Raw genomic sequence first — 13860 nt, 5'->3', positions numbered from 1 at the left:
CGAAAGAAGGGAGCGGCGGGAAGCCAGCCGTGACAGGCTCCGTTTCCGTTACGACGGGAACGAGAAGCCGCTGGAGTTCCTGGAACAGGTGGAATGGTCAGCAATGACATATGGACTCGACATCAACCAGATCCCAAGAGCGATGCCGGAACTACTAACGGGCAGAGCCCTGAAGTGGTTTATTGCCAACAACAAGTTCTGGGAGACATGGGTCGAGTTCATACAAAGCTTCCAGGAATTTTTCCTGCTTAGAGGGTTCATGACAAAGCTGGCGGACCAGGTCAGGCAGAGGAAGCAGCGACACGGCGAAAACTTTAAGGACTACATGGTGGACATGCAGACCCTGATGCGGCCCTTAGGAATGTCGCAGAAGGAGACGCTGGCAAGAATAAGGGAAAACAGCACGCCAGCCTTACGCATGTTCATACGCCCGTATGAGTGCCGACATCTGGATGCCCTGATGGCTCTGGCCGACGAGTTCTAAGAGCTGGACACCCCAAAGGGAACGGTTCGATTTAGAGCAGAATAATAGAGCCCGCCACCAGCGAGATTTCCCGAGGGGAGATCAGAACGCGGTGTGCAGAAGGTGCCAGGATGACACCGCAGGCCCGTCGAGGAACGTCAACAACAGAAGAGAACCGGACCCAGTGCGGCGCGGTTTCGTGCCAAACCCAGCACAAGCCTGCCAAAGATGCGGTGGTCAGGGCCACTGGTCTCAGGAGTGCAGGAATCGGCCAATCAACTTTTGCTGGACCTGCGGGAGAATCGGGCCAAGGACTTCGGAATGCTGCCACAGATCGGGAAACGCCATGCGACCCCAGCCTCAGAGGGGAAACCAGGGTTCGCAAGATGCTGCCCCTCAAAATTAATGGGCAATCTGAAGGCGGAAGAAAGGCAACTGTCCGCCACAGTGCTCATAGACGGAGTAGAGATAGACCCACGGTGGACACTGGAGCCACGGCCAGCTTTATTAGCGAGGAGCTGGCGGACAGGTTGCAGGCGGCAGGAGAAGTCTTACCTACCAGAAGAGAAGTTAGAATGGCAGATGGACGGTACGAAGATGTCACATCGATGATCGAAGTCGACATAGGTCTCGGCGAGAGGACCGTTCGGATGCAACTGCTGATCCTACACAACATAATCGACGCACTGATATTGGGTTGGGATTTCCTAACAAGAGTGGGAGCACGGGTGGAGTGCGCCGGACTGACCGTAACAATACCAGTGTGCTCAACGGGACAAGGCAGGCCAAAGGAAAAGCTCTCAGTGGCAGTCGTGGAGAGGGTTGACTTCTCAGAGGAGGACGTGGACGAATTCTTGAGGTCGGAGTTGACTAGTTTAGAAAACGTTCAAGGGACGTCAACCGTGGCAGAGCACCGGATAACGATGAAGGACGATCAACCGGTCAAGCAGCGGTACTACCCAAAAAACCCCAAGATGCAAGTGGAGATCAACGCCAAGGTCGACGAGCTGCTGGAAAAAGGATGTATCGAGCCGTCTAGAAGCCCGTACAGCTCACCGATAGTGATGGTGAGAAAGAAAACAGGGCAATGGAGACTGTGCGTGGATTTCCGGCAGATAAACGCAAGGTCCGTAAAGGATGCGTACCCGATGCCGATGATAAATTACATCCTGGACCAGCTAAAGGAGGCGAAGTACATAAGCAGTCTAGACCTAAAGGACGGATACTGGCAAATTCCGTTGGAAGAAAGCAGCCGGCAGTATACGGCGTTTACGGTGCCGGGAAAGGGCCTGTTCCAATGGAAAGTGATGCCATTCGGACTGCACTCAGTGTCGGCAACGTTTCAACGGGCATTGGACCAAGTAATAGGGCCCGAAATGATGCCGCTCGCGTTCGCATATCAGGACGACATCATAGTGATCGGACGGACGCTGCAGGAACACATGCGCAACTTGAAGGAGGTGTTCAAGAGGCTACGGGCGGCGAACCTGAAAGTGAATGTAGATAAGTGCAAATTCTTTAGGAAGGAGCTACAATACTTGGGTCACCGCGTGACGAATCAAGGTATTGGAACGGGTCCTGAGAAGGTAGCGGCAATAGCGCAACTGAAGCCGCCAGGAAACGTGAAGGAGCTGAGGCAATACTTGGGAGTCGCATCGTGGTACAGACGCTTCGTGCCCGATTTTGCGACGCTGGTACAGCCTTTGAATGCGCTCCTAAAGAAGCAGGCAAAATGGAAATGGGAAGACGCCCACCAAGCCGCATTCGAGGCCGTCAAGGCCAGACTGGTCGCCGAAACGTGGTCGCCGAAACGTGCCAGACTTCACGAAAACGTGAAGACGGATGCCAGCGACTATGGGCTGGGGGCAATCCTTACACAGCATTCCGAGCGAGGCGAGCGAGTAATCTCCTACTCCAGTAGAACGCTGAACGCAGCGGAGAGGAACTACTCGGCAACGGAAAAGGAATGTTTAGCAATAGTATGGGCGGTCAGGAAGTTGCGACCGTACCTGGAGGGTTATCACTTCAAGGTCATCACGGACCATATGGCTCTGAAATGGCTGCATAACATCGAGAGTCCGTACGGCAGGATAGCGAGGTGGGCGTTGGAGCCGCAACAGTACGATTTCGAAATCTCGTACAGGAAGGGCCAGCTGAACATCGTCGCTGACGCGCTTTCAAGACAACCACTGCAGGAGACGAGCCAAAGAGTGAGCGTGGAGGACGACGGACAACCGAGAGAGCAGCAGGAATGTAGGTGGTTGGAGGAGATGCGAAGAAAAGTGAAGCAGCAGCCAGAAAAATTTCCGGACTATCTGGAGGAAGACGGCAAGCTGTATCGGCACATACCGCATCGGGCGGGCAACGAGGAGGTGGCATCATGGAAGATGTGTGTACCGGTCGGGCAGAGACAGCTTGTCATGACCGAAAACCACGACATGCCAACTGCGGGACACTTGGGAAGCCGCAAGACGATTGCCAGGATTGCAGCCCGGTATCATTGGCCGGGAATGCATCGGGACATAAGGAAGTATGTGCGAAACTGCGAGAGCTGAATGAAGTACAAGTCCAGCCAGCTACAGGCGGTCGGGAAGATGTTAACACAGGTGCCGGAAGAACCATGGGCAACCGTGTGCGCAGACTTCGTGGGCCTTTTGCCACGATCGAAGCATGGGAATTCTAAGCTGCTGGTCCTGGTGGACAGATTTTCAAAGTGGACCGAGATCGTCCCTGTGAGAAGGGCGACCACTGAGACGCTGCAAAAGGCCGTTCGAGAGCGGATAGTGGCCAGATACGGAGTGCCCAAAGTGATGATCACAGACAACGGCGTGCAGTTCACAAGTAGGGCGTTCAGGAAGTTTCTGAAGGAGCTGGGGGTAGGACACCAGCTCACGGCTCCATATACTCCGCAAGAGAACCCTACGGAAAGGGCCAACAGGACCGTCAAAACAATGATCGCACAATTCGCAGGTGCCGATCAGAGGACATGGGACGAGCACTGGCCGGATCTGCAGCTGGCGGTCAACACAGGTGTGGCGGAGACCACAGGATACTCGCCGGCGTTCATAACGCAGGGAAGGGAGCCGAGGCTGCCCAACGCGTTGTTTGACGAAAAAACGACCGGGACCGGAAAGTGCATCCAGACACCGGCGGAAAATGCGGAAAAATTGAAGGAAATTTTCGAACTGGTGCGGAGAAATATGGAGAAGGCGGCACAGGATCAGGCATGTCACTATAATCTCAGAAGACGGCCGTGGAAACACAAGGTGCGGGACACAGTATGGGCCAAAGAGCACCACCTGTCAAAGGCAGCCGAAGGTTTCGCGGCAAAATTGGCCCCAAGATTTGACGGGCCGTACACGATAAAGAAATTCACGTCACCAGTTATATGCGTCCTAGAACACAAAACGACCAAGAAAGAAAAGAGTGCTCACATCAGCGATCTGAAGCCGGGAAGCGCGGGAGTTACCGACCCATCAGTACAATACACCACCCCTCCCTCTAAACCACCGCGCCTTCACAAGTGAAGACATCGAACCGGGAAGCGTTGCGATACAAAGTCGCAACATAAACATCAACGACGAGTCAGCCGCCGACATCCGCCAAAAAGCTTACACCGCATTCCCTTCGCACAGACAACGCAGCGCATACAATCCCATATACATATTTGTTAACATTATTTCTGCTGCGTCAGATACTTTATTTCTAAGAACTCCAACATTGTAATACACATATACATATTCACTGTTAGCTTATTTAAGACCAAAAAATAAAGACAAACACTTGTAGACGTATCCAATATTCAATCCGATCGAATTCCCTGACAGCCGTAGCTACTTTCAAGATCGGCTCCTCTCTTCTCTGCATCTGAATATCCCACGAAGCTCTCCGGAGATCACTGTGGCTACCTTCTGGATCAGCTCTTCTCTTTTATGCATTTGAATACCCCGCGAAGCTCCCCCGGAGGTAACTCGGGCGCCGACGGGCCAGGAGACTTCGAGGAGTAAAAACAAAAAAAAAAAACACAAATCAAATCGTTGGGGAGGAAAGGGGGAAGACGATACAAGGTATCGATACGAAGCAGAAGTCAGAAACACACACACACACAGGCCCGTCCGAGCGCGAGAGCGGGACAGGGAGGGTACGCAGCCAAGAACCGTTAACGGTTAACACACACACACAGCTGCGGATTCCGGGGGAGGCGAGTATACGGACGGGAAAAGATCCGTTACCGGTACAGGCCCACGGAATAACGGCACAAGGAGCAGAAGCAAAACCGAGGTTTCGTCGCGGAGAGCGCGGCTCGAGCTGGTCTTTTCAATTTGAGATAACCATGGCAGCACACGTGTTTCACGTCCGGGAAGTACGAGAGAACGGCGCCGGGGAACAGCCCGGGGGGATATGGAGTAGGGATTCCGGTTTCTACCTCCAGCTCCTGGCGTCACCCCTGGTGTCGCGATCTTCATCCCGGAGGGACCTTGAGGAAATTCCGGACATCGAGCTCGAGGACGACCAGCCAATGGCGGAGACGGAGGGCGTGGCCGAGGTCATCACCGAGGATCCGGTGGATATGAGACGATTTATGGAGGCACGAGTCGCCACCCTGCGGCGTTTCCAGCAGATGGTGGACGCGCGAAAGGTCGCCGACGCCGAGGCCGCATGGCAGGAGCGTTTGGCTCGGCTGCAAGAGGAGGAGGAAGCACTGTGGGCACCAGCCACGGAGCAGCCGGAGCCCACGCAGCCACTGGCAAGACAGCTACCGCCGACACCGCAGCCACCATTGCCGTTGACGCCGCCGCCGACTCGACCACCGCCGCCGCAGCCGCCGTTGCCGTTGACGGCGACGCGGTCACCGCCACCGACACCACCACGGATGACGGCGACGCAGTCACCGCCACCGACACCACCACGGATGACGCCAGCGCAGGAGTTACCACCCCACCCCCTAAACCCCCACGCCTCTAAACAAATCGTCGGACACTCAACCGGGAAGACGGCAACTGGAACACCGCATCCGGCCGAATGCTGACATTGCACAAAAGTCGCACTGCAACATTGTCCCCAGCTAGCCAGCCACATGCCGAGTCGGCATGTTCATTATGCTTACAATTAAGAACCTATGTACTTATGTATAAGATGGAAACGGAGTATTCGAGTAGCCACTTTCTGACAATAAACCTCACTCTGATTTTGAACTTCAAGAAAGTCAGTCGTATTCTTTATTGGAAATCTTCACACTACAAATATCTGCTGAAACTTAAAAACCTTCATACATTTACACATCATATCTTCACAAAAGGCTCCACCCTCGATCACGGACTTAACTGGCGCAGCCGGTAGGATGTCCTACCTATTAATAATCACCTACCTGTAAGTAAACATGTAAGAAACGAAGCAAACTATATGCAAGATGTCGACTGAAAGTGACTAGGAACAAATTTTTATAAAACAAAATTGAAGTTGTGAAGTACCAAATGAAACTCAAACATACATTCAAACACAGGAAAAAAAAGAGAGAGAAAAATAAAATAAATAAATATACAAAAAAAAGTGCAAGTGTACCGTACTGCCGCGCTGACGTGGAATCTATCGCTGATCATCACGCCATCGGTATGTCCATACTCTGCCAAACGTCATAATTTTTATAAAAAAGTGCAAGTGTACCGTACTGCCGCGCTGACGTGGAATCTATCGCTGATCATCACGCCATCGGTATGTCCATACTCTGCCAAACGTCATAATTTTTATAAAAAAGTGCGAGTGTACCGTACTGCCGCGCTGACGTGGAATCTATCGCTGATCATCACGCCATCGGTATGTCCATACGCTGCCAAACGTCATAATTTTTACAAAAAAGTGCAAGTGTACCGTACTGCCGCGCTGACGTGGAATCTATCGCTGATCATCACGCCATCGGTATGTCCATACGTTGCCAAACGTCATAATTTTTATAAAAAAAAAAGGTGCAAGTGTACCGTACTGCCGCGCTGACGTGGAATCTATCGCTGATCATCACGGCATCGCCAAAGCCTCTATATACACTTATATATTTGAGCATACAATATCAACTACAATCCAATACATTCACGTACTGTAACGCTGATCACCATGCCACTGTGGTAAACAAACGAAGCACCAAAGGCTCTCTAATACATTGTACACTCAAAACGTACACTGCCATACGTCGGCGAAAAATCAAAACATAAGCAAAAATCATTTCAAACCAAGCGAGGCTCATTCTGCGTACCACAGCGACAACGACGCTGCATGTGTAGTGGCGCACCCATGTCTGGGTAGCCGAGGTATGGGGAAAACGCTTGAGTATCGTCAAGTGTTCTCGCCTTTCACTCTTCTACAATGGGTTGGTACGCTCATGTATTGCACATTCAAAATAACCAAAACAAATGTATTAAAGAAGTCGACATATACAGATATATTTTGTTTCCTTTCATTGTGTAATTTTGTATATCAAACAAATACTAATACCAATCACATTGCAGAACATAAAAGGGAAAATATAAAGCCAAAGACAGACACCTATACACATCATATCTACACACCCATACACTCTAGTAAACAAGGAATTTGTTCATTATTTTTCAATCATACATAATATATTAAGTAACCTCAAATTTAATGTCAAAAAAGTTCGTTTACAACCTTAGGAAAACTACACGTTCAGTTGTTGGAGTTCCACCAAACACTAATAGGCCCCCACATCCCGTTAGACGTCCTGACTCCCTTCCCCCGATTTCGGAAGAACCCAAATCAATACCTTCCCAAACCCCCATAATGGACTCGGGAAACGATTCTGCCTGTCCCACTCCATCCCCTCTGGCGCCCACTGTCAGTGGTATTAGCTCCTTAATTTCAACTACGTTCAAGCCTAAAGATATCATGGCATTTGTTGAGCATTTGCCAACCTTTGATGGTACACCTCGTCTATTGGATAGGTTTATCACTAGCGTAGAAGAAATCCTGATGCTCATCAGGGGAGCTGACCAAACACCGTATGGCCTGCTTACTCTGAGGACCATCAGGAACAAAATCATTGATAGGGCCGACGAAGCCTTGGAACTGGCGAATACCCCCTTGGTTTGGGATGAGATTAAAAGCAATCTCATCCGCCTTTACTCGAGCAAGAAAAGCGAGGCCAACTTGTTAAGCGAGCTTAACACATTTTCGGACAACCTGACCTTGGGCCAACTGTTCTTTGGTATATCAAAGGTGAGAAGCCAACTCTTCTCCATACTCAAGAACAGCGAACACAACAACACTGTTGTAGATGCAAAAAAGGTTGTCTACAACGAGGTTTGTCTCAATGCTTTTATGACTGGTTTGAAGGAACCTCTCAAGACTTTCGTCAGGATAAAGTCCCCTTCTACACTTGACCAGGCGTACGAGCAATGCCAAATAGAGCAGACCTTATATAGGGCACAAAACAAGCGAACCAACAGACCAGAGCAGGGACCCAATGGATCAGACAATAAAACCTACCGAAATAGCTACGACAGCAATTACCGCAGCGGACGTAACGACCGAAATGACCGTAGGGGACCATACTCTAACTCTAACTCTAACTCTTACTCTGGCCAAAATAGACCATTTAATTCACACAATCGCACACCCCAATCCGGCACCAATGACAACCGGGCCAATACATCAAACCCCTTTCGAGCACCTTCACATAGTTTGAATAATATAGAGGAGAACCCTCAACCTGATTCAAATTTTCAGCAAACGGCCTCGGGAAACCAACAGGGTACATAAGCCCAGCCACGCACAGCCCCTCGCTTCCTTTTATAAAAATCAAACTATCCCAGACAAACCCCCTGAAGTTTTTAATTGACACAGGCTCTACACACTCCTTCATCGACCCAAAATATGTCGACCCTAAGAACTGTGTGACCTTAGATACGCCCATAACACTCAAAACAGCCCTGAACAGTTTTAAAATCTATCAAAACGTCTCTATACCATTTCCACCGGAATTCCAAATCACGGGCAAAATGACCCTTCTACCTTTCAAGTTCCACTCTTATTTTGACGGATTGATAGGAATGGACTTATTATCTTACCTAAAAACAGAAATAGATTTACTTAACCTAAATCTAAAAACCCCAAGTACCATTATACCATTATGGACCCACAGTAACTTAACTTCAAACGTATTTAATATCTCTGGACATACGAAAACTATTTTGCCACTACCAGTGGAAACCAAACAGGGCGACTTCTACATCGATTCAATTACAATCAATGATGACTTAATAATAACAGACGGGATTTATAATGCCCAAAACAATATTGCTAATTTCGTTATCACAAACTATAGCGAGAGGGATCAGTTATTGTACCTCGAGAGCCCGATAAAAGGCATGCCATACTTCACAGCCAACAATGTTGAACTTTTCAGTATCACTTCAGACACCCCACAGCCCCAAAACTCCGCAGCGTCGTTACAAGCCCTTGGCGTCGATCACCTCTCCTCTGAAGAGAAACAAAGCCTACTTTCACTTTGCAAAAGTTATCTAGATATCTTCTACAATGAAGACAAATCATTGACCTTCACCAACAAGATTACACACACGATTAAAACCACGGACGACACCCCCATTCATACAAAATCTTATAGATATCCTTACATTCATAAGGAGGAGGTCAAAAAACAAATAGAGGCAATGTTAAATCAGGACATTATCAAATCCAGTTATTCCCCGTGGAGCGCCCCCGTCTGGGTCGTCCCAAAGAAAATCACTCCTACGGGACAGCAAAAATGGCGTCTAGTTATCGATTATAGAAAACTCAACGAGAAGACTATATCCGATAGATATCCAATACCTAACATCGCGGATATCTTAGACAGATTGGGCAAAGCCAAATATTTCTCCACACTTGATCTGGCAAGTGGATTCCATCAGATAGAAATGAATCCCGACGACACACCCAAAACTGCATTTACAGTAGAGGGGGGTCACTACGAGTTCATTAGAATGCCGTTTGGCCTCAAAAATGCCCCAGCCACATTCCAAAGGGTGATGGACATTATTTTTGGAGACCTTATCGGAACTATCTGCCCAGTTTACCTAGATGATATAATAATTTTCTCAACCTCCTTACAAGAACATTTCATACACTTGAAAACTATTTTTGGAAGACTCAGATCTGCCAACTTTAAAGTCCAACTCACAAAATCCTACTTCCTCAGGCGGGAGACAGAATTCCTTGGCCACATCGTTTCACAAGAAGGTGTTAGGCCAAATCCCAATAAGATCGAAGCTATAAAAAACTTTCCATGTCCCCACAGTAAAAAGTCAATTAAGTCTTTCCTAGGGTTGTTGGGATATTACAGAAAATTTATCAGAGATTTTGCGAGACTTACCCAACCCATGACACAAAAATTAAGGGGAAACAATAAATCGATCATAATAGATGATGAATTCAAAAAGGCCTTTGAATATTGCAAAACCTTACTTTCTAACGACCCAATCCTCCAATACCCGGACTTTACAAAACCTTTTACACTAACTATCCCAAGGGCCGGTGCATAGTGATAGGCCCGTATGTTTTGCTAGTAGAACCTTGTCGGCTGCGGAAACAAATTATTCCACAATTGAGAAGGAAATGCTGGCCATTATATGGGCGGTCCAATACTTCAGACCCTACCTCTTTGGCAGGAGATTCACCATAATCACCGATCACAAACCACTAACTTGGTTAATGAATTTCAAACAACCAAATTCTAAAATAGTTAGGTGGAGACTCCAGCTTCAGGAGTACGATTTCGAAGTCGTCTACAAGAAAGGCTCTCAAAACGTAATTGCTGATGCTCTCAGTAGACCAGAGGCCTCTGTCAACCATAACGAAGCCCTATCAATTCCTCAAAATGTTTGCCCCATCTCAGAGAAACCCCTTAATGATTTTAATATTCAGCTCCTGTTCAAAATAACCCCAGATACAAATTACGCCACACTGACCCCGTTTAAACACAAACTTAGGAGGGAATTCTGTAAACCCAATTTTCAGTATGACGACGTAGTTTGCATTCTTAGGCAGTCGTTAAAACCAAACAAGACATGCGCGGTATTTGCCCCCGACCACATTTTTCAAATGGTGGAACAAGCCTACCAAACCTACTTCTCAGCCCACAGTCAATTTAAACTCATTAGATGTTTGATCTTCCTCCCCGAAATTACTGATAGTACGGAGATCGAAAAAATTATAACCGACTATCACTGTAATAGTAACCATCGAGGGATCGATGAAACATATTTATACATAAAACGACAACAGTTCTTCCCACATATGAAGGAGAGAATAACTCAGTTAATTCGAAAATGCGAAACATGTTTAAAATTAAAATATGACAGACAACCTCAAAAGATCACCTACCAAATATCCGAACTACCTTCAAAAGCGTTGGACATCTTACATATAGACATTTATACTATTAACAAAAATTATAACCTTACTATTATCGATAAATTTTCTAAATTTGCGGCTGCCTACCCTATAACTAATAGGAATTGTATTAACGTAGTTAAAGCCTTAAAACATTTCATTTCCCAATTTGGTATTCCCAAAAAGCTGATCTATGATCAGGGAGCAGAATTCGCTAGCGATATGTTCAATAAGTTCTGCACTCAATTTAACATTGACCTGCACGTTACGTCCTTTCAACAATCCTCTAGTAACTCTCCCGTTGAACGGCTTCACTCGACACTAACTGAGATTTACAGAATAATACTTGACGTCAGGAAACAACAGAAACTCAATAGCGAACATGACGAGATAATGTCCGAAACCTTAATCACATATAATAACGCTATTCATTCTGCGACTAAACATACCCCCTTTGAACTATTTAACGGACGTACTCATATATTCAACCAAGCAATCCAGTTCAATAACGAACACGACTACTTAACGAAATTAAATGAATTTCGCGAGAAGTTGTACCCCCTCATCACGGACAAACTTTCAAATGACGTAGTTAGGAGAACCCTAAAATTAAATGAAACCCGAACAGACCCCGTAGACCTACAACCAGACACTTTAGTCCTTAGGAAGGAAAACAGACGTAAGAAGATTACACCCAGGTTTTCGATTCACAAAGTCAAACACGACAAAGGTCATACATTGATAACTACTAAGAATCAAAAACTACACAAATCAAAAATTCGAAAAACAGTTTTGAAAAAAGACAAAAGCAACAACGTACCCAACACTGATAATAACTGACCCCACTACCTTTTAACTTACCATTTCAGGTTCACCCTTGTGCCAACTCAGGCTATCCATGTCCATTATTTAAATGATAACGCCCCTATAGCCAGGATAGAACTAGGGAAAGCCTTACTAATTGAGAGGTACAAAATAATTAGTCATGTAATCAACCTACAAGACTACAGCAGATGTATGGAACAATTCCATCTGACCATTAATAAATTTAACCCCGATTCCACGTTGACGGACTCCGTCACAATTTTAAAAGCCAAATTAACCCAAGCCCAAGTAAAGCTCAAAGCCCTTACACCTTCATATAGAAACAAACGGGGTTTGATTAACGGATTGGGGAGTCTAGTAAAGGTGGTTACCGGCAATATGGATGCCAACGACAATAAAGAAATACATGAAGAACTTGACAATATAAAGAAAAATTCCGAGGTCAGTAATGACAATCTCCAAAAACAAGTAATGTTTAACAACGAAATACTTATCCGGTTCGAAAATATCACGGACCATATAAATAATGAGCAAATTTTGATAAGTAAATTCTTTGATACCTCACAAAACAAAATCTACAAACACTTAAACTTACAAGATACCCTTCTGGAAGAAATACAATATTTAAATAGGATTAATTATAACATAGAATTATTCATTAACCACCTAAACGACATAACAGAAAGTATGCTATTGGCGAAAATAAATATAATTCCCAAGTTCATCCTAAATGAACAAGAAATGGATAAAATAAAAACAATACTGGAAAAACAAAATATCACAGTCAAAAATGAACAAAGTATATACAATTTCCTACAAATGAATACACTAAACTACGAACAAAAGATTATTTTTAATATCAAAGTCCCAATTTTTAAACAACCTTTTCATACCCTCGCCAGACTAGTTCCATTACCAATAAATAACACATGTTTTGTAATAACCCCAAATTACCTAGCTTATAATATTAATAATAAGAAATTTCATATGACCCGTAAATGCCCCAAACTGGATAATACATTCTTGTGCGACGAGAACTTCTACGTTGATACACCACAGAACAACACATGCCTGGAACACCTTTTGAACGGAGAAAACAGTTCCTGCGATGTACGGGAAACCGGCCCCATCACCGACGTGTTCGAGGCAGAGAGAGGTTACATCTTCGCATTCAACGTGAACAAACTGAAGGTATCCCTAACAAACGGCTCCGAGCTCTCAATAATGGGGTCAGCCATCATCAGATACATTAACGAAACAATACAGATTAACGGTATCGATTACGACGGCACGGTTGACACGTTCCCTGAACAGACGGATTTTGATCTTCCCCCCATGCGAAAAGTAACTAGGAATACCACTATTACGGTACTAAGCCTAGAAAAACTGCACCTCGAAGCCACCCAAACAATGGATAAAATCCTGGCCGTCCATCACAATACTATACAGCACACCTGGACACTCTACACTCTGCTCGGATTGGTAACGTCCCTAGCAGTCATCTTATGGCTGCACCGACGAACGAAACACATCGTCCACATCCACGAGGATCATCACGTACCAATCTACGCGCCATCCATACCTTCGCTATGGCCGTCACTTCGAACTGGGGGGGGAGGAGTTACCACCCCACCCCCTAAACCCCCACGCCTCTAAACAAATCGTCGGACACTCAACCGGGAAGACGGCAACTGGAACACCGCATCCGGCCGAATGCTGACATTCCGGCCGAATGCTGACATTGCACAAAAGTCGCACTGCAACATTGTCCCCAGCTAGCCAGCCACATGCCGAGTCGGCATGTTCATTATGCTTACAATTAAGAACCTATGTACTTATGTATAAGATGGAAACGGAGTATTCGAGTAGCCACTTTCTGACAATAAACCTCACTCTGATTTTGAACTTCAAGAAAGTCAGTCGTATTCTTTATTGGAAATCTTCACACTACAAATATCTGCTGAAACTTAAAAACCTTCATACATTTACACATCATATCTTCACAAAAGGCTCCACCCTCGATCACGGACTTAACTCAGGCGCCGCTGCCGACACCGCCGCAGCCGACGCCGGCGCCGCTGCCGACGCCACCACGGCCGACGCGCACGCCGTCAACACCACCGCCGCAACGTCGCACGCCGACACCACCACCCCAGCAGGGGGAATGCCCA

At 46.5% G+C, this 13860-nt stretch overlaps 2 protein-coding genes across 2 annotated transcripts; both read left to right on the top strand.

The window, feature by feature from the left end:
- Positions 1-4796: 4796 nt before the first annotated feature.
- LOC120285346 (arp2/3 complex-activating protein rickA-like) lies at positions 4797-13546 on the top strand. The gene is made up of 2 exons (XM_039297475.2): positions 4797-5493; positions 13411-13546. The coding sequence occupies exon 1, from the start codon at positions 4797-4799 to the stop codon at positions 5490-5492; it is 696 nt and encodes a 231-aa protein (XP_039153409.2). The 3' UTR covers position 5493; positions 13411-13546.
- Positions 5499-8233, top strand: LOC120285344. Its single transcript, XM_039297472.2, has 2 exons — positions 5499-5833; positions 6964-8233. The coding sequence occupies exon 2, from the start codon at positions 7100-7102 to the stop codon at positions 8231-8233; it is 1134 nt and encodes a 377-aa protein (XP_039153406.1). The 5' UTR covers positions 5499-5833; positions 6964-7099.
- Positions 13547-13860: the final 314 nt, after the last annotated feature.

Source organism: Drosophila simulans, chromosome X (assembly GCF_016746395.2).
Source record: "Drosophila simulans strain w501 chromosome X, Prin_Dsim_3.1, whole genome shotgun sequence".
Lineage (NCBI taxonomy): Eukaryota > Metazoa > Arthropoda > Insecta > Diptera > Drosophilidae > Drosophila > Drosophila simulans.
This window is presented reverse-complemented; position numbering and strand designations above follow the sequence as displayed.